General features: G+C 40.5%; 1 protein-coding gene across 6 annotated transcripts in view; it reads left to right on the top strand.

Moving 5' to 3' along the window:
- The first annotated feature begins 401 nt into the window (after positions 1-401).
- The window catches only part of slc38a10 (solute carrier family 38 member 10), a 28,046-nt gene continuing 7,186 nt past the window's right edge, over positions 402-21,261 (top strand). For 2 of the 6 annotated variants that reach the window (XM_028028405.1, XM_028028402.1), the window contains exons 1-13: positions 402-596; positions 782-1,025; positions 3,584-3,701; positions 3,875-3,920; positions 4,067-4,160; positions 4,706-4,849; positions 7,006-7,130; positions 13,941-14,043; positions 15,012-15,194; positions 15,811-15,922; positions 17,513-17,619; positions 19,020-19,173; positions 21,073-21,231. In XM_028028405.1, the coding sequence (XP_027884206.1) occupies positions 936-1,025; positions 3,584-3,701; positions 3,875-3,920; positions 4,067-4,160; positions 4,706-4,849; positions 7,006-7,130; positions 13,941-14,043; positions 15,012-15,194; positions 15,811-15,922; positions 17,513-17,619; positions 19,020-19,173; positions 21,073-21,231 (1,435 nt within the window). In that variant the 5' untranslated portion in view covers positions 402-596; positions 782-935. The other 4 variants (XM_028028403.1, XM_028028404.1, XM_028028406.1 and 1 more) reach the window with 4 other exon arrangements.

Below are 21,261 nucleotides of genomic sequence, written 5' to 3'. Positions count from 1 at the left end.
ACATCCTGTAATGTCAATGGAATTTAAGACTGGAAAATTATTTAAAACAAGTTATATTAAAAACAGGATGCACAAGAAAATGAAGCAATACAGAAGAAAGATCAGTAATATTAGCGGCCTTGGAATATTATTAAAGACTGAATGGAAAGAAAGAAACTCATTATGTACTAACGCAGTAAAAGAAATACACCTTGCTCGGTTACCATATACACTTAAAATGTTTTTTTTTTTTTGTTGCCTGGATGTAAAACAAACTTTAAAAAATTTTAAATCAATTTGCCTTTTATAATAACAATGAAGGTCTAATAGAAGTTGGGTTTCATAAAAAGTGGCATTGAAGTTTCGACCACTAGTAGGCGCCCGAGTATTTCAGCAGTCTTTAAGTTGCGGCAGCGTCACTCAGCTCTTAGATACCACTTCCTGGATACACTTTCAGGGAAGCAGTCCTCTTGTATTTGTTGATGAACTGTGATACACTGATTTTCTTCTCTCATTACACGCACCAACACGCCTCTTATCCGCAAAAAACGAATGAATGTGGCGGAATTACAGATGATAACGTAGCAGTACAGGAAGGCGGGAGGGCGGAGAGTAAGGTAGGCAACTAGAAAGTTATCGATTTAGCTTTGTGGCTAATGACTTTACACGTTATAAACTGCCTACGTGGACTTATTTACCTTTACCCAAACACTATTCGGGTAGCTTATCAGCTGGTATTTTAGAAAAATAAATAAAGTTAATAGCGTGTTCTACCGAGCTGTCGTTGTGTTTCCTCTCAAAGCGCCACGTCACTGATCCACGGGGAAGTAGACCAGCAGCTCCAGAAATTAGACCGAGCCAAAACAGCACCGGCGGCCCTCACGGTGCTCCCGTCTCTGCCTCGTACAGCTTTATTGGTTTTATAAGACCACTGCCACGCACATAGCAACTGAAAAATGACGGCGTCAAACTGGGGCCTGATCATGAACGTGGTGAACAGCATCGTTGGAGTCAGCGTGCTCACCATGCCCTTCTGCTTCAAACAGGTGGGTCACTCAGCTGCCGCCATAAGGTTCACTTTATTCCATGCAGACAGGCTGAGGTTCACTGAAACTGTTCTGATCCAGTGTTGGGTTTGTTTTTGTCACTTGTTTTAGTGTTATATTGAAATATAATAAATATTTCGTACGTTTTCAAATGATTTTGAGAAATGTATCCAAATAATCAATTCTTATTTAGATTACGTATACTTTTAAATTTTAATTTTGCTGCCTACTCTTACAAGGCATTATAGCAATATTTTTTTTAAATAGTTGTCTGTTAAAAACATCTCATCTGACAGGGCCTTTTAGTGCCCTGTCAGATTTAGAGCCCTCTGGATCATGTGAAATCAGTTTCACATGATCCAGAGGTTTTTTTAAATGTTTAATTTAAATAAAAAATAATGTGTAAAATAAGATGGGTAGGTTCAAATATGTTTATACTGTCTACAAAAATGTTTATGTAAATATGTATCGCAGTGTTTAAAAGTGAATGTGAATATGTTGAAAATAAACAATCCATTAAGCTATACATATAGGTTTATAATTTGAACAACTAAGGGTGAAATTCCATGGGAATTTCTTTACCTAAATTTACAATAAAATCTGCGAAAAGCTGAAAGTATATATCATAAAAAAACAATCAGTTTCAAATCCTTTTTCGAAATGTATATGACACTATGATGAATTTTGCAAATATGTTTTTAAGCGCGCATTTAGACAAACTGAAGTATCATAGCTTGGACATGAACATGAAATCATCTATCACTGTTATGCAACGCAAAATGGGTTTCAGTTTCACAACCAGCATGTTTGAATCCAGTTGATGATGATGGCATATTTTATGTGGGCAAAATGGATTTTATTTCTCACCCTGTGGATTGTAATACCATCATCTTATTATAGATTTACTTTATTTGGATCTTTTGAACTATAAGCTGCATATATATATATACAGTATATATATATAGAGTACAGACCAAAAGTTTGGACACACCTTTTAATTCAATGAGTTTCCTTTATTTTCATGACTATTGACATTGTAGATTCACACTGAAGGCATCAAAACTATGAATAACACATGTGGAAATATGCACTAAACAAAAAAGTGTAAAACAACTAGAATATAATTCTAGTTTCTTCAAAGTAGCAACTTTTTGCTGTGATTACTGCTTTGCACACAATCTGCATTTTCTTGATGAGCTTCAAGAGGTCGTCACCTGAAATGGTTTTCACTTCATAGGTCAACCTGTCCTGTCAGGTTAATAAGTGGGATTTCTTGCCTTATAAATAGTCATGAAAATAAAGAAAACCCATTGAATTAGAAAGGTGTGTCCAAACTTTTGGTCTGTACTGTATATACAGTATATATAATGTGTGTGTGTGTTTTTTTAGAATCTTGTGACCTTTCTGTGTAGAAGTTGCTTGTTCTTCCTGTGCATGATGAATGGACTTTTACCAGATTCCAACTTCCTCCTACCTTTCTAAAAATGCGCATGTTGGATAAACGGGTCGCTCTGTGACTGAGTCACATCCAGGAGCAACGCTGCTCCTGGGTGTGACACGTTCATGGTTGAAATCAGCAGCCTCTTTCAGATTTAGGCTTTTCTATGTACAATGAGAGAGATTTAGCCAAACATGCACAATCTGAAGCCTACCTGTGGCCTTGTCATGTCATATCACTCGACCGATTCTGTTGATGTGTTATCTGTTGTTGTAGCAGAAAAATCTTTGCCTGATTATTTTAGGGGCCATTTTTCACAGATGGAAATTTTTTGATCTTATAAAGCTGGTATTTGGAATTCATTTTCATTTTGGGCCATATCAAGATCATCAATGTAATTAAATGGCCTGTAGTGGGCATTTAAGAATCTATTCATGAAAAAACTCAATAGCAAACTGTGAGTATTTTTTCAAATCAAATAGTTTGGCATGTGCTACAGGGCAACATTATTGCAGATAAATAACATCTTAAAGAAATATTGAGTACAAAAAAAACTAACTTTTTGTACCTCCCATTTATTAAAGCTTTTGCATTCGTCTTAATTTTGGAGCAGCTAGAATCACAAACATTGGTCTGGTTTTTTCTCAAATGCAAATCTTCTAGTTCAAATAAGAAAACGATCAACCGCAAAACATGTGGAAACTGTCTGACAGTAACGCTGTCGTGCTACACCTTTTTTCATGTTTTCTATCCATCATGATCAGTTTTCTACAAAAATGTTCTATTTTGTTGCTTTCCATAAAATTGTCACTTTTAGTTTATTATTGAGCAGGTAAAATAAAAAAGGCACAAAATGTTCTTTTCCAAAAGGTTCTAAAAAACCCTAACACTTCTGTGACCCCAGGTCCTTTCTACTTATCGACTTTGTCGCTTACAGCACAAAGTTTGAACACCACTGGTCTAAACTGTCCATTTAAACAATTCCCAGAAATTCTGCAAAATATGAAAAGACCAGAAGTAGTTCTCATACTTCATCCTCTCTCGTGTTAATTTCCTGAATCACAGGAGTTGAAGGTATAGGTTGGGTTTGATGATGACCTGCCTCTCTGCTCCTCCCCAGTGTGGGATCGTGCTGGGCACTCTGCTGCTCTTCTTCTGTTCATGGATGACCCACAAGTCCTGCATGTTCCTTGTCCACACCGCCAGCAACACCAAGCGGAGGACTTATGCTGGACTGGGTATGTAATCTGTGGTGCCTCCTTATTGCCGCAGTAACAGAAGTAGCAGCAGTTGTGGTTTTAAAGAAGTGAGAAAGCCAGCTGCTCCCCCACCTCCAACCATTCTGAGCAGGATGTCAGCTGATGAATGAGTTTCTGTTAGATTTTTCACGTCGATGTTTCCGTCTCTACAGCCTTCCATGCTTATGGGAAACCTGGAAAAACGCTCGTAGAGACGAGGCAAGTTTCACCTTGCGTGTTTTCAGATTTGAAATGTTGTTTTTGGTTTTTGTTTTCTGTAAAAACTCAGCAATAACGAGAATGTAAAGTTAATCTCAGACTTTGACTTTTTAAATAAATTGAAATTCTTTTTCCCGTCTCTGCAGTATGATAGGTTTGATGCTCGGGACTTGTATCGCCTTCTACGTTGTCATTGCTGACTTGGGATCAAATTTCTTCGCTCAGCTGTTGGGTTTACAGGTTTGAGACTTATTTTATAAGTCAACGTTCAGTATTAATCTGCTTCCCTCTCTTATATACACAAAAAATCTGTCAAAAGCTACAGCAGGGGTGTCCAAACATTTTGCACCGAAGGCTGAAATCCTCAAGTTAGAAGTTCTCTGGGGCCAAAATTGACTTTTTCTCTCCAATCAAAAATACAAGCACATGATTGTGATTTTCTCCTTTACCTTCACAACATTAAATTTAACTAGAACTGGAAGCAGTTATCGGTGGCTTCCCAGCCTTACAAGTAATTTTAATGAAACCAAAGTTAGTATGACATTTGAGGTTGATAAAAAAAAATTAGATTTTTACATTTTCCATTTAGAATATAAATTTGCCATTGCAATCTGCATCAAATTTGCAACATTCTTCAAATGCTGTCAGGGGCCATAAAAGTTTATTCTAAAGACCTCAAATGGCCCTTGGGCCGCACTTTGGACACCCCTGGTCTGTAGCCAGCGAGTTTGACTGCGGTGGTATTTGAAGCTCCTCGCCTGGCGTCGTTGCTGTGCTGCGTTCAGGTGACGGGGAGTTTCCGTGTGCTCCTGCTGGTCGCCGTGTCGCTGCTGGTCGTCCTCCCCCTCAGCCTGCAGAGGAACATGATGTCCTCCATCCAGTCCTTTTCAGCCATGGCTCTCATCTTCTACACCCTGTTCATGTTCACGGTGAGCCCAGTTCCACTCAGCCGCTCTCAGTCTGTCCAGTACATGTGAGGACTGTCGGTGAGGTCAGCAGGTTAATGGTTTGCACCAGCAAAACAGCCTCTGTATACATGAGTCAGAGTTTCTCTATAGATTGGGATCAAATCCTGTTACGGTAGTTGGTGGCTCTGTTGCCTTGCAGCAACAAGGTCCTGGGTTCGAATCCCGGCCAGGGGTCTTTCTGCATACTGTTTTTCAGTGACTTATTTTTAATCTAGAGTACAAACTCGAAGAAACCTCAAAGAACAATTCAGTCATATTCAGTTATTGTACCGTTGTTAAGGGAAACCTGCAGCACTGGTGGTCTTTAAAATTATGCTTCAGATGTTTTTGTGGCTGAAGTTTGGCTAGTGCAAACCAACGATAATTGTTTCTCATCTCTACCTTTAGATTTTATATGACATCATGAACTAAGAGCAGCTTTAGTTTATTGTGTATTAATAGTTTGTGTTCCTTTTATGCATGTAAAAACCAAATGAGTCTAACGTGCCGTTCTGCTTTTCAGTTGGAGCTCCTGTTCTGTTTGAACAAATGTTGTTTTTGTTGTATTTTTCATGAATTGTTGCTTATTTGCTCCGTTGTACCAATGCACCAACAAGGTACTGTCTTGCTCCTGTTTGTAAAGAGCAAATCCACACTAAGTCACTCAGGCAGAAAACAGTTGCTGCACCGGTCTTTGGATTAAATCTGACCTCTAATCTGCCCAAGAAATGACTATATAGTTGATGCAGGCGCCAAAAATGGAAGATGTCCAATTTTACTCCTGTTTTTTCCAGAGAGAACATTTCACGTGTGTTCTCTTCCAAGGATCAAGGTTTTTCACATGTGGTATTAGAGTTTCCAATTTAGCAACTTTGCCTCTATAATTTAGCAACTTTTTAGACAAAAAAATTCGACTGCTATCAGTCAAAATAGAAATTGATAGGTCAGGCTTTTTAAGATCGGTGATCGGTCAAAAACTGCAATCAGTGCAGCGATAATTTTAATGGAAGAGGAATTTTATTGACTTATTCTAGAGTCAGTTCTTGTTTCCACTCAGCATAACTGAACTTTGATTACTTGGCCATTCAGCACTGATCAGCATCAAGCTGGCCTCTGTCATATTTCTTTTTACCGACCTGGGCTTTGCTTCCACAAGAACGACAGCTTATAGAAAAGTCTGCAGTGAAAAGTCAAAAGAGACATTTTCCTGTTGCACAGAGCGTTCTTCTGAAACACGTTGTGAAAAGATGCATGGATTACAATTAATAATAAAAAACTGGATTCATCCCTCTTTACTCTGTTGGACAAAGATGCACCAGGTGACATCTTGATTCAGTTATATAAAAACCATTAGGGATGAAACGATTAAACATAATTAAATCGATTAAATAATCGTCAACTAGTTTTGTAATCAATTAGTTGTTTACTGGATTCAAAAAAGTATATTTACACTGCTTTATTTATGCACACATTTTTCATTTAAGATGTAAAAGCACATTTTTTGTCTGTGAATATGTTCTACCCAAAACTGCTCAAGTGGCAGATGTAGCTTCAGCTGATTTAAATTCTGAAAAAAAAAATCTATTAAGCATCTTTAGCTGTCCGATCATCACTCGATCAGTCCAAAAATAATCAGCAGATCATTCCTACAACATTTTGATAAGTTGGGGCCCCACAAAACCTAGAGACGGTCCTGCTCTAGCAGAGGCTGGTCCAGCATCAGTTTCCTGCCTGGTGTGAGTTAGGTTGTGTTTGTGTTCAGCTCAGTTTTACTGAATTCCTTCAAACTGCTATTGCTGCTCTCTCTCTCTCTCTGTCTCTCTCTCTCTGTTGTCATGTGAGTTGTGGAGCATGTCGGTAACTTAGAGCAGTGGTGCGGTGAGTTTAACTCTAGACCCGGCCCGACCCGGCCCAGTCACCTCACCCTCTAATAGATGTATCTCCTTCCCTCCCTCTTTCCATCCTACCCTTAACTGATCTCCTCTCTCACCCTTCATCATCTAACTTTCCTGTCTTTTTTTTCCTCTCTCTTGTCCCGCCTCCCTTCCTCTCCTCTACCTAACATGTGCATCCCCTCTCCCCCCCTCTGGCTCTCCCCTCTCCTCTTTTCGCCGCTGTCTCTGCTTCTGGTGATGTAGATAGTGTTGTCGTCTCTGCGCTACGGCATAATCTCGGGCTCCTGGGTGGAGCAGGTTCACCTGTGGCGTTTCAAGGGCGTCATTCAGTGCCTGCCCATTATCGCCACAACCTTCTGCTGTCACCCGTAAGTAAACCCCACCCCCACCCCCAATAACACCACGGTAAGGGCAGAGAGTGAAGGAAGCTTTGCTCTCCCTAAATCCTTCCTCATGTTTCCACCTGAACCTTCTGCCCACTCCTGTCCTTCATCCCCATCATTCATTCACCTTTTCTGGATTGAGCTGTGTGTGGGTGTGTGTGTGTGTCTTTGGTGGCAGTAGTAGTAAGGCAGAGGGGTTTAACTGAGTTTTTTGCTACACCTCCACCCAGAATGAATCGCAGTGTTCTGGATGTGGTGGATTTTATTTTTTTTTGTTTTAAAGGAGCAAGACAAAGGAAACGCATGCTGGTGAAAAACCTGTTAGGTTGTCGCCCAAAAGCCTCCAGTTTTCCCCAGCTCTCTATTTGACTCATTCTGTCCGATTCCGACGGGTTTTTCATCCAGGACGCGGCTTCCTTCCATTTCTGTCTCTTCATGTTTTCTGATTTTCTTCCCTCAATGATTATGACGAAAAAATCAGCGAGCTGTCGACATGGACATCATCCTCCTTTTTCCTCTATGCTCTTCATGTCCTCCGTCCATTTGTATTCATTTGGTCTGGGCTGTAACCCCCGCTCCCCCTCCCTCCCCTCCGCCTCCTTCCCCTCAGATGGTGCTGTCCTCGTTCAAACACGGGCTGCTCAGCGGCTGGTGGCTAGGGCAGGTCTATGTGGTGCGCTGGGAGGGTGTTTTTCGCTGTCTCCCTATCTGTGGGATGGCCTTCGCCTGCCAGTCGTAAGTACTCCTTTCCCCCCATTGCCCTACTTCAGGATAACATCATAAAGCTGATTTGAAAAGTTTTTGTCCAGCTTCAGATTTTAAATTTTTTTGACATCAGAACTTAATAGGTGTGGGCCGATCTGAGAGTCTCATAGTATCATCACCTTGAGTAAAAAAAAACCCACAAAAATTATCTGATTTTCTTTAAAACATAAATGTGACTATTATTTCCACTTCTGATTGTGATCTCTGTGAATGGAGGAATATGAACAGTAAAAAACATTTTTCTTTCCTTATTTGTGTATTGAACAGTTTCAATAATGATCCCAAAGTTTCAAATCAACAGTCCAGTTTCTGATATCTGTTGCAAAAGAACAGTACAAATTCAAATAAAATCTATTAATAACTGATGAGATTTATTGTCAAAAACATCAATGAAATAAATGGACTATTCCTTAAACCAGGGGTTTCCAAAATGGGTTTCGGTCGCCATCTATAGCTCCCATGTTGCAGTTTAATAAAATAATAAAAAATTGAAAGAAGTGGTGCATATTACTAAACAAAATATTGATCTTTAAATAATCAGACAAATATCCAACAACTTTTATGCAATGCTAAACTCTATGCACCCTAAGCTGCATTTAATTTTTATCTAAATATTCCTGTTTAGTTTTTTTGTTGAGCTGATAAAAACAGAAAATATGTAGATATATATAATGTAATCCAGCTGATCAGCAGTGTGCTGCAACATATGATCCATACAAGTAGAGAAAACTCGTCTTTCCCTGGCACCTCATTAAAAACCCTCTGATAAGATTCTGAAGATTTAAAACTTAGTGTTGTTTGATACTGGCCCATGTTTAGTCCCTAAAGATAGTCCAGAGTAATTTAAGGTCTCTTTTTGTTTACTCGTGTCATTTTCAAGGATTTAAGGATTTAGGTTGAGTTTGTCAAGAGGGAAATAAAGACAAACATTTGAGGATTTAAAAGGCAAGGTTATGTTGCAAAACTGTTTGCCGTAGTGAAATTTCTCTGCTCTTAAAAGCAAACATAAGCGATCAAAAACTGCCTTCGCATTCCAGTGAAGTTCCCCACAGTGAGTCTAGTAATCGCTAGAGCAGCAGCCTCCGCATTTCTTCCCTTTCATCCCTCTGCTGGCTCAATCAGTGCCTCCTTTGTGCCGTCCTCTACCGTCGCTGCTTGCCCTGGGTGTGCGCCGGCTTTGCTCGGGTTGTGGGGCCGCCCGGACCGACCTAATGGATGGAGTTTGTGTTGGATGTGAATGCAGCGTCGGGGAAGGATTTAGGGGACTGTTATGGTGAGATCATTACGGGGCAGATGTTTGGGCGGCGGTGTTTTTGTTTTGTGTGAGAGTAAGTGAGTAAAACTGTTGGGAGGGGGCGGTGGCTGTAAGCCTGGAGACCTAAACCTGACTTGAATTAATGTAATGACAGAGCTAACTAAACATGGTGTGGTGGGCATGTGCATGTCACCCCAAAACAAAGAAAACATGCACTTGTGTGTGTCTGCGTGAGCGTTGTTGTGCTAAGTGATATTTGGCAGAGGGGTGGGGGAGTGTGTGGGGGGGTGGGGGGGGTTTCTTGGCCTGTGGTCATACTGAGCAAGGCAAGCACTCACTCAGCTTCAGCCAAACCACTAATCAACACCTTGGACTGCCGCCATCTTACAGACACACTGATGTATTCACAGGCTGATTAAACAGCTCTTAGCACATTGGATTTTTATTGCGTTCATGAAATGTGTTTATTTTCAGCTAGAACATTACTTAACATCGCCATTATGACGTGGTGGGAGCTGGCCCTGTGGTTTTTTTTTGGAAGTAGAATAATGTGGAACGCTTGGCTCCTCTTAGGGACACGTTAAAGTGTGCAGCAGAAGCCGTCTCTCTGGGAGGGGACGGTGGCAAACGGTTGGAAATTTGCTCAAAATGTCTGGGTATAAAAGGGTTATGTCAATCATATGCAAAAAGTCAAAGAAACTGTTGGATTTATACTCACAGAAGTTGAACCCTAAAGGTCCACGGAGCAGAAAGCGTGTGAGAAAAAAACTTTGATAGAACTAGTAAAGAATTATAGTTCATCTACTTTGCACTTGGTACTCAGAAGTGAACAGTTCCAATTCAGAAAATCAAACAATTGTTTGAAAATCTGACTGAACTAGTCAGTCCAGGGTTTCCTCCAGTGTTATTATGAGCCTGGCGGGACACCAGGCTGTACTTGTGCCCCACCAGGCTAAGCAGTTCAGCTGAGAATCCAATCTGTGTGATGGATCTACTGGTGTAAAAAATAAAAAGCTGCAATAGCCTGGTTGCATAAGTGCGCACATGGTGAAATAAATCCATTAACAAAGTGTCTTCTGATTCAGTTTCAGCATCGAGTCTTCCTGTGTCGCACCAGCCACCAGTTACAGTGAATCTGAATAGTCTGTAATGAAATTCAGCTGAAATACTTGGATTTTTCATCTTCTTGCAATGTGGAAAACATTTGCATTCTTTAACTCAAGCCATCGTTTCCAGACGGGTTACAAACAATCGCAAGAATGTCATTGCACTAAAGTATCAGCCAGGAGAAGGGTACAAATAGCTCCACTGCCTTATTAATGCACTATATTTTATTTAATAAATAGAGCATTTTCACCAATTGAAGGTTTGCCAATAGCTGCTGCAGCTGGTGCGGTTCTCTTTCACACTGCACTGTGTCAAACGATCCAAACCCTTTAAAAACCTGTTGACCTCCTGTTGGGGGCGCTGCACTAAAAACCACTGAAGGAGACAACATAAGAACTTCTGAAGAAGACACTGATCACAACTTCCTTCTTCATAAAATGTGAACAAAAGTGGAGTAGCTTCAGATTTGATCAGTTTTAGTATTTCTCCTTTGTCTTTGGCAAAAGACCCACCAATCATTTCTCTTGCTAACGGTAGACTCACTTGTTTGTTTTGGGGTATTTACCCAGAATGCCCTGCACTGTGGTCTGCTTCCTGCTTTTGCTGTGGTCTCCAGGCTGTTTGGCGTTCACACATTAATTTGAATCATACCAGAGTTCACTTCAGCCGAACTGAGATCTCAGTTTTCAGACGGACCAACGCTGGCTTCTTTGTTCTGAGTCGGAGTTCGATTTCGCTCGTTCACCTCTCCCCAAACGAACCGGACTTTCTAGGCACACATGCAAAATTTGCGATCGAAGTGAACTGAGCAGACCTGGTGTGAATGCACCCTAGATTTTACAGAACTTTTGCAGTGCAGAGAGTGTAAACATTACCAGGGAAGGTTTGGTGTGTTGATAGTCTACTGCCAGAGAAGTTCTGAAATTGAATAAAGAGGAGCTTTAAAAAGACGTACACATTTATCCAACCATTTTCTTGCAGCTTTTTCTTTTTTTTTCATTACAGCACAATTGTTTCTTTGTCAGCTGAATAGTACAGGACAAATGTCACATTATATGTGAGTAAAGAGTTCAGAATAATTTATCCTGGTCTAATTTTTGCTTTTGTTTTCACAGTGGCATGTTGGCTTTTGAGAGCAATTGTAAAATGAAAAAAGAAATATTGCTACTGGCTTGAATAGCTAACAGTATCTGCATCCAAAACAAGCTAGTTGTGTTCTGAGAACAAATGGGTTTCTAAAAATCTGAAAACAGCTGGTGTTTCCTGACTATTTAGCATCAGTGCTTCACAAATCTTTGGATTTATCTTTTCAACTTTTAACCTGGTGCACAGTGAAACATGTCATTCCTGTAACTGTGAAGAATTCCTCCACCACATCTCCCCAGTTTCATCAGAGGACATCAGCCTTCCAGTAAGGACGGCTGAGTGACCATTACATGCTTGCTGTTTCATTAATGTTGGCAGAAAGATTTATTGGCGCACGCATAAAAAAAAAAAGGAAAAGTGTTAAGAGATAGCATCCTGGTAAGGCTGGAGCTAATAAAAATCAGTGTGTGTGAAAGTGAGACAGGCTGAGAAAGAACAAGAGGAGGAGAAAGTTACGGCATCTTGCTTCCCGTCTTGTTTCTGCTCCATGGCTCTTCTTTTGTACCGAAGAAAGGAGGTGAGGAAAAAAAAAGTCTGCCAGGAAAGTTTATAATGCTCTAAAACCTGCCAGGTACTGACTTTTATATATAAAGCCTGTAAATTTACTGGTTAATGTGTCAATGGTCCCCTCCACATAGCCGCCCCTTGCTACAGCACAGAGCAGGAAATGATGGAGAGAGAGGAGCAATTTCACATTTTACCTCGGCCAGCCTTGACTACTGTCACCTATTCTGTGTCACACACACACACACACACACTGTTAACATTTTGTATGCCCTTCATCACACTTCCATCCCATGTCTTTCGTTTATGAACACTTTGCATGAACTGACAAACTTCTGGCTCTTCATGTCTTGACTTGGAAATCCACAGATGCATGAGCTTTGAGATGCGATTTTTAGTTCTCTAGAATCCAGACAGGAAATTCTCTTAAGATAAAACGTGGAAGACGACTTGCTCCGTGTCTGACGGCGTACTTGTGTGATTTAATCCCAAACTGCAGAAAATCTCACTCAAATGCTCAGGCGTTTAATATTTCAGAACAAGACAATTTGCTTTTTCTTAAGATGATATACAAATGTATACATAACCCTAACAGTGCCAGCTGTGGAAAAAAAGAGGTTTGTGGAATAAAAATGTCAGTAAAAAGCATGGCAGTGAAACTGATGGGGGGAAAAAAATCTTCCAGAGCATGTTTTTCATTTAATGTACTAATTAGTATCAGCAAGAAATAAAAGAAAATCTAATATAATTTTCATGCCGTTGCAAATTGTTTATTTGTTGTCAAAATACGTTAAGAAATCGGTGGCTGACAGGAAGTCACATAAAGACAGTTATTACCTGAAGAGCATTTGTAGTTCAAAATGTCCTAACAAGATCTTGAGAAACTCATCTCTGCATTCATCTCTAGTTAAATTTATCACTGCAAATCATGTCTTCAAATTTCTGCCTTAACAGCCAGTTAGACATCTGCTGCTGAACTGGCTGCTTTTAGCGAGTATTTTTTTTGTGGATCTAAAGAAATTGTACAACATCCTTTTACTTTGGCTTTTTAGTGGAATCCTTAGAAATGGAGGGTCCACCGAGTCTCTGTAGAGGTTATCTAAGTTCTTGTTCTGCTTTCGTGACATTGAAAATGTTAATTTAATGTTTAAAATCAAAGCTAGTGATGTTTTCATAAGTGGCTCCTTCCCCATATGTAGATATAAAATGATGCAAACATGTTTGAGCTTGAAAACCAATATTGTTTAGGAGAAATATGAAAGGGAAGAAAAATCTTGTTGGGTCACTTAGATGAACATTTTTCAAGTGCTTCAGATTTGACAAAACTCTTTTCAAAGCAGGTATAATTAAGTTAAAGTCTGATCTCTCTCCATTTCTTATTATTTTTTGGCAGCTGGCACTAGCTGGGCTTTACATGTTTTCTGTGTAACATTTTGTAAAATAGGATAAGACAGAGGCTGAGTAGGTTTTTATTCCCCATAATGTGAAGAGGAAAATAAAGCAGTCTGACTCAGGTAAACTGGAAGCACTACAGTTGCCTCACAGTTGATGAAGGCTTCATTTGAACAATCTTCCTGATAAATTAGTCATGTTTTAGTGGGATAAACAAAAGCAAGCAATAAAATCAGATGAGTGCACTTCTGACAAGGACAGGAGAGAAGAGATGCATCATTTGATTACTGAGAAGCACTAACAGGCCCCCATATGCCTGCTCATTAAAAAAAAACTTTACAGAGCCAATCCCGGTATTAAATCTTGAATGAGTGGCTGCGAAGATTGTCATGTTGTCAGCTGTCAGGACGGGAGAATAAACAACACAATTTCCTCAACATCTGTGGAACCACGCTCCCCCTGACCTGCTGAGTTAGCTCTGGAATGGTGGAGTGCCTCCTCTCAGAGGAGGGTGTAGCTGTGTGATAGCGCAGGCAGCATGCGAGCCGCAGAACAGCAGCTCCAGCATGGCGTTGTGTGGAGCGGCATGCCGAGTTTTGTCGTTTTGGCCTGCTTGTTCCTCACAGGCAGGTGCTGCCAACGTACGATAGCCTGGACGAGCCGTCAGTCAAACGCATGAGCACCATCTTCACCTCCGCCCTCAACGTGGTCACCATCTTCTACATCACCGTGAGTAGAGCCGGCACTTCTCATCACACCTGCCACTCTCACCTTTAGCTCCACCTTTGCTATTACAGCATTTGCTTTTCGCAGCAACTAGGGGTCCACTGATTGTAGTTCACTGATCGTAAACTACAATCAGTGGCATTTTATAGCATAATCAAGTAACTATGTTAATTTCAGTTGTTATGAAAATGCTATAAATTTCAAATAGGACTTAAAAGAAATTTTACTTCGTAACTTATCACCTTGAAATTGGGCCTGTGTCTTTTTAAAAACTCTTGCTCTTTCTGAAACTCCCCCTTTTAGGAAGTCATCACAACACGGGTCCTTTATTAAGCCTTTAGTTGAGAAGTAGCTTCTATAATGAACTCTGCAGATGTGCAGTTATACCAGGCGTAGGCTAATTGGTGCTGGCTAGTCTGAAGGAGCTGAATGGGGGAGTTCCAGGGGATGGCTGCTCAGTGAGGTGGAAGCTTGGAAACTGCAGCTCAGAGGAGGAGCTATGTCTCGAAGGCAGGGCTAGCTCCACCCAGGCGTTTTGCACACCCGAGTTGTTGCCATGGAGATCAAAGGATTTCTCAAACATGCTTGAAAGATTCAAAGCAACACTCCAGATATGTTTTTGATGAGGGAACATAAGATGTAAAGTTCAAAAAAGTGGATTTTACATAATACTTTCAAAGATGTGACTTACCATTTATATGCTGATTTTTTAATTAATTTTTTTAGGGTCCTGAAAAGTCACTAAATATAGCAAAAAGTTCCTAAGGTGACTATTGTTAACCTGTTGGGAGGGTTTGTCAGTCAACTCTCTCAGAGGGGACATTAGCTGATTTTCAGACATTTGTATCGTCCATCCAATTTATTGATGCACCACAAGTAACACCTTTGAAACGTTCAGGCATAGAAAAAAAAAACACATTTATTTGTCCCACCCTCCTCAACACTACATCCTCTGTTTTCCTCTCCACCAGGTGGGCTTCTTCGGCTACGTCAGCTTCACGGAGAACATCGCCGGCAATGTGCTCATGAACTTTCCATCCAACCTGGTGACAGAAATGATCCGGGTGGGCTTCATGATGTCTGTGGCCGTTGGATTCCCCATGATGATCCTGCCATGCCGCCAGGCCATCAACACCATGCTGTTTGAGCAGCAGGTAGGATCAGGAAAGCGTGTTTTCACTCACCCTCAGAAGACTGCTTGTGTGTGTCATTCATTTACAGACATTTGAGTTGAAGTTGCCTTCAGAAAGTATTCACACACCCTTGTGTTTTATTTCTTTTTACACCTTATTAGTTACAACCACATATTTCAGTGTACATTATTGGAGAAAAATAGATCAGCACAGATGCATATTTTATTACCTATTTTATAGTGTAATGTTAGCAAAGACTTGATGAAGTGATCTTACTCAAACAGAGAACAATAGGTTTGGAAACAACTGACCCCATTTTTTTTTCTTATAAACCAATGGGTCTGTGTGCAGAAAGCAAGACAGAAATGCCGGGGCAGACTAAATGCTGGAATAGTGCTTCCAACAGTGTGCTTATGAAGGAGATTTTAGATGCAGGCCAATATAATCCCATACCTCTTTTTTGGCTGATTTCAGACTGATTTCTAATATCAGATCAGGACAACCCTGCGATAGACTTCTTTCATTTACCCTCAAGACACAAAAATCACCTTCAGTTTTGTGGATTTTTAGTTTAGTTATCCTGAGTGGTAGATACATTTTTTTTTTCTCCAACCTGACTTCTGGTTCCGTCTGACAGCAGAAAGATGGGACGTTTGCTGCCGGAGGTTACATGCCCCCTCTGCGCTTCAAGATGATCACACTCTGCATTGTTTTTGGCACCATGCTGGGAGGCATTCTCATCCCTAATGGTACATTCTGTGTGTGTGTGTGTGCGGGTGTGTGTGTGTGTGTGTGTGGCATGGACTGAAGGGTTTAAAACTGCGTGTGTGTGTGTGTATTTTTGTGGACGTCATTAAGGTGCATGTGTTCCTTTCTGTGGGCGGGATGGCTGGGGAGCTTTACGATGTGTGTGAATGTGACTTTACGAGTCAGTGACTGTCACACTCTAACACAGTCTTTAAATCAGGGGCCCAACTTTTATCTCCTTTTAGATGGGCTGACGGTTAGATAGGGCTGTTATTCTCCCCAGCTCTCTCTCTCTCTCACACACACACACATATATAAAATCACACAAAGACAAGTTCACGTACACACTAGTACTGGCTCTCTGTCAGCTTCTTTAGGTTGCTCACAAACAACTCCAAAATGGTGGAGATGAAAAGGTTGGAAGGTTAGCGTTACTTTCCACTTCATTTCATTGTTCAGTTAGTCGCTGTTTGTTAAAGGTCTGATTGGTTGAACACACATGCGGACATACACACAAGGGTGTGGGGTGTGTTTGTGTATCTAATCAGACTAATAGACTGAGGAGAAATGCAGCGAGGACCCCGGGGAGAATGGACACTAAACCTGAGCAGAACAATCTGGTGTCCGTCCCCTAAATGGAGGGGTTCCTGGGGCCCCTTGCCCAGTGCGCTGCTCCTCGGTGGCAGAGCCTGGACTCATGGTCCACTGCGCCCTGCCAACAGCAGCTGCAGCCATTAATAATGGCAGACACAAGGTTAAATGTACAGAGGATTTAGTTTAGCGGAAAGAGCTGGACAAAACACTCAGTGAAGCTTTTTGTCATGTTTTCGAAATTAAACACGGGATTATTTGAAATGGGCCATTTCATTCACCAGTGTATGATTTTCATTACTGAATTTGATGGAACTTTTTTTTTTTTTTTTTTTTTTTTACCTTTTCTGTAATATTTTTACTAGACTTCAAGCTTCCTGCTAAGAATTCTCTCATTGTTTTGATGGTTGCTTTGTAAATTTAGGCCACACTTGAAAATGGACTTAGCTCATTTCCACCTGGAAAAAAAAAGTCCAACATAAATTTGACTGTCATAATTATGAGATGGAAAGTGGCTGTTTCTATAAGAAGGCCTGCTTCTATGGAAGCCCATATCTCATAGTCATTACTTTGACTCAAAATTATAACTTAGGAAATCAAAATTATGACTGAATCTCAAAAATGATGTCTTTAAAAGTTGAAATTATGACTTTGTATCTCGTAATTGACTTTGAAAATCAAAATTATCACTTTGTATCTCAAAATTGACTTTGAGAGTCAGTTTTCAAAATATTCAAAATTATGACTTTGTCTCATAATTATAACTGAAAGTTGAAATTATAACTTTGTATATCATAATTATGACTCTGAAAGTTGTAATTATGACTGAATCTCAAAATTATGACATTGAAAGTTGAAATTATGACTTTGTAGCTTATAATTATGACTTTTAAAGTTGAAATTCTGACTTTCTGTTGGGCTTTTCTTTTGTCTGCCATGGTGGAAATGGCCTCCCATATCCTGGTGACCTGCTGCTCATCTCTGTGTTTCTCTCTTAACAGTGGAAACCATCCTGGGTCTGACCGGTGCCACCATGGGCAGCCTCATATGCTTCATATGTCCCGCTCTCATCTACAGGAAGATTCAGAAGAATGGCTTCATTTCTCAGGTTTTGTATTCATCCTGTTGAACTTTGTCACGTTTCATCATAACGCCACCACAAACTTTAAAGTTGTTCTGCTGAGATTTTAGGCGGTAACCAACACAGAGCAGGATTATACACGGGTTTTTTTTAGTTTTCACAGTTGAAACGCTAAATTTGTATTCATGACACACTAAATATCTACTACAGGTGATTTGTTGTTATTTTTGAAGAACCAGCATTTTTTTATTCTCTTTATCGATTTTTAAATTAAACAAAAAACTTGATCAAAACTTGCAACATAATAATAACAAATGTACATGTAAAAATGATTACTGACACTTTGTGTCATTCTGTTGTGGAAGTTCAGATCAACTATTACACGGGGATCGCATAAAAATATACTAAAATCAACATTTGCTAATAAAATTTTGAGGTTTTAGGAGCCATTGTGGAAGGTCCAAAGAGCCACTTCAGCTTGCAGGCTTCTGGTAAAACAAAAATTCACTTTTGTTCTCATTTGACCAGACCAGCGTCTTCCACATGTTTGCTACAAGTTCCCTGCTAAAAGAACCTCTAATGACTTCCTGTCATAAGAAGCTGATTTCCTCTCACCACTCTCATATAAACATCAGATTTGTAGATCTGGTGTTTCTGGTGCATGACAGATGCTACGTTCATAGAACAACTGGGACTTATATCCAACTTTTCCACAACAGTCTAAATGGCCCAATTTCAATCTTTTCACCCCTCACAAAATGTAATTTGTGCAGCTTCCGTATGTGCGACTAATTCGACTGCGTATCTGATTGTTTTAAAAGTGTCTCCAGTCACAACGTTGCATTTAATCAGATTTTTACGTTGTTGACGTGAGACATGCGTCATAATTCTGCACCAGAAGAAGCCAGGCCAAACAATTGCTGAAAAACAAAATCAGAATCATGAAATTATGACAGAAGTCTGTTCCACTGAAGTTCCTCCACACTTGGCTCTGATTCCACGTCCAAACAGACTTCTCAACAGAACCTGCATCTTGTGCTCCACAAAAGGCCGTTATTAGCTGTTCGGTCTTTTTATTAGCTTCCCTCGTGTTGTTTTGATCTGGTCACAGTCCTGTAAGCTCCCACTGATTTAAAACCCAGCCATAAACGTCGGCGTCCCTTATTACTTGAACAGCGCGCTGCTGTGTGACGTCTGCATTCTTCTTCTGTGCATTCAGGTCGTGTCATCCAGTGGAATGAAGAAAAATTGCAATTAATACATCAGAATTGAGCATCAAGACCTGCTGTGTGAATGTAGCTTAATAGTTATCTTGTTGCCTGATTGTGAATCTGTACAGGGTTAAATAGTGGCTAAATGTGAAACACTTTGAAGAGGGGTAAATACTTTTGGTAAGCTGTGTGTGTGTGTGTGTGTGTGTCCTGTAGCTGGTCCTCTGCGTTGGCCTGGGAATCCTCCTGATCAGCACCTTCACCACGCTCTCCGTCTCCAGCAGCAGCCCCAGCTACAAAGTCCCGGCTCCTCCTCCCCCGGCACCCAACAGGAACATGGCGCCTCTACCAAACCTCCCCGACCCGCACGGTAAAGATCACGACTTCCTCTAATGGCTGCCAGACACTTAGCCACTTGATGGACTGTAAATGAAAGTGGTTTTCTAATGAGCCGTGGAAACATTTACCTCAGCGGGCCGGAGCTGGGGCCGGGGCCGTCTGCTGAGTGTGAGATTGGCCAGCACCACTGCATGTCATTATTTTCTGTAACACGCACCAGCAACAGAAAGGAGATGCTTGTTTTTTGTTTTGCTTTCAAATTCCAAAGGCTTGTGCAGCAGACTAAATGAGCTTGGTAGAGAAAAAATGGATTGGAGGCAAAGAGCTATTGAGATTAAAACAAAAGCACAGAGCAGCAGCAGAAGAATGTTATTTTTTTTTTACTTCCCTGAGAAGAAAAGAGACAGACAGGCTGACTGGTAGTCAGACAGGCAGGCAGGCAGGGTGAGAAGATAACCTCTTGATAATATCTGAAAGCAGCGCTCAGTGCTTGACATTGATGAAGCGGGATTGATGCCCTTCAAACTCCAGCAATTTCTCTCAGCCCCTCTGCCTCTGTTCATTTCTCTTACCAGCCCCCAACCCCTTAAAACACACCATGTTCAGCCTCCTCTACCCTCAAACCTCGTGTGGCAGCTACAAAATGACTGCAGGCTCAACCTGTACAAAGCAAATGGATGCTGTGGGCTCAGAGGGAGATGAAGAAAACCAATGAGACTCGGAGAACATTGTTTTTATCTGGGTTTGCTGTTTTGGGGTAACACATGAGTAAGAATAGTGATGAACTTCACAGTTCCTCAATATTAAAAAAAACAAAACAAGACAAAAACATATTTTTCCTATTTATTTCCTCTAAGTTGTTTATTTTCTGTTTATTATAGGGTGTCAGCGCATCTTCAAAAAGTCTTAAGATTAAATTAAGGCATCTAAAACAAAGATAAAATATGTAAGTTAGCTACGTTAATCACAGTTCTTAAATTTTGTAGAGGCAGGTCTATTTAGTCTCATATGTAGGTATGTATGGTATAAAGATTGGTTTATTTTTCTGGTGGGACTTTTCTGTCCTTCAAAAGTTTGAGTCGCACGCAGACATCTTTATTCCGTTCTGTGTCTCGAGGTGGTTGAGGCTACCGCTAACTAGCTGCTAATAAGCCCTTGCTAGCTAGCTAGCGTTTTCCCTAAGTCCCAGTAGGTCAGACGAGTCAACGTCCGATTTCGCCACCGAGTCATTTCTGTTGCCATAACCCGTTCGATTCTACGTGCATTCTGTGCAAAAAGTGCTTGTCACTACTATATAAAAGTGACACAATTTCCTTTTGTACATTTGTATCGTGATACAGGTCTTTAATTTAATTCTTAAAAGTCTTAAAATTGAGTTGGTAAAACATGCAGAAGCCTTGTATGATCCTTATGGAGCAAACAATCCACCTGCTTTCTGCTGGTTTTAAACCGTGTTCCCTTTTACTCTCTGAGATGAGGCGTCAGATATGTTGTTTTTGCATTTGCTGCCACCTAGTGGATCTTTTGAAATCAGCAGTTTAAAAACTAAAATACAGATGCATCTTTATAAATTGTATTATCAAAAAACGTATTAATTTGAGCAGTTTAAATCAAAAAGGGGAATTTGTATTTTATGTAGATTAATTACACACAGAGCGTGTACATTCTAACATTCTTATGATGATTATGGCTGACAGTTAAAACCCCCAAATTAAAATTTAGCACAAGACCAATAATAAGTTAGACAGAGGGTCATTTACAAGCCACAAACAAAAGTGTTCTGGAAGCAAGCTTATTGGTGGAAAGTTGAGTGGAAGGAAAACGTAGCTTGATTTTCAGCACAAATTAACACAAACTATATTAGTGCGTGTTGAGTCTCAGTAACATACTACAGGTGTTTGAGTTGATAAAGTTTTTCTTGTCCTCACAGATGATGCTGTGGTCAAAAAACCAGTAGAAATAGAGAAGCCTGTTCTTCCAGAAGGGAATGAGGTGCGGCCCGCAGAGAGAGACGCCGAGCCCCCCCAGATCAAAGGGCCTGTGGAGAGGAAGGAGGAGGAAGTGGTGCAGCTGGACCGCCCCGAAGCCGGTAAGGAAGCTGAAGCAAACTGTGAAACAG

This window comes from Xiphophorus couchianus, chromosome 9 (assembly GCF_001444195.1).
Source record: "Xiphophorus couchianus chromosome 9, X_couchianus-1.0, whole genome shotgun sequence".
Lineage (NCBI taxonomy): Eukaryota > Metazoa > Chordata > Actinopteri > Cyprinodontiformes > Poeciliidae > Xiphophorus > Xiphophorus couchianus.
This window is presented reverse-complemented; position numbering and strand designations above follow the sequence as displayed.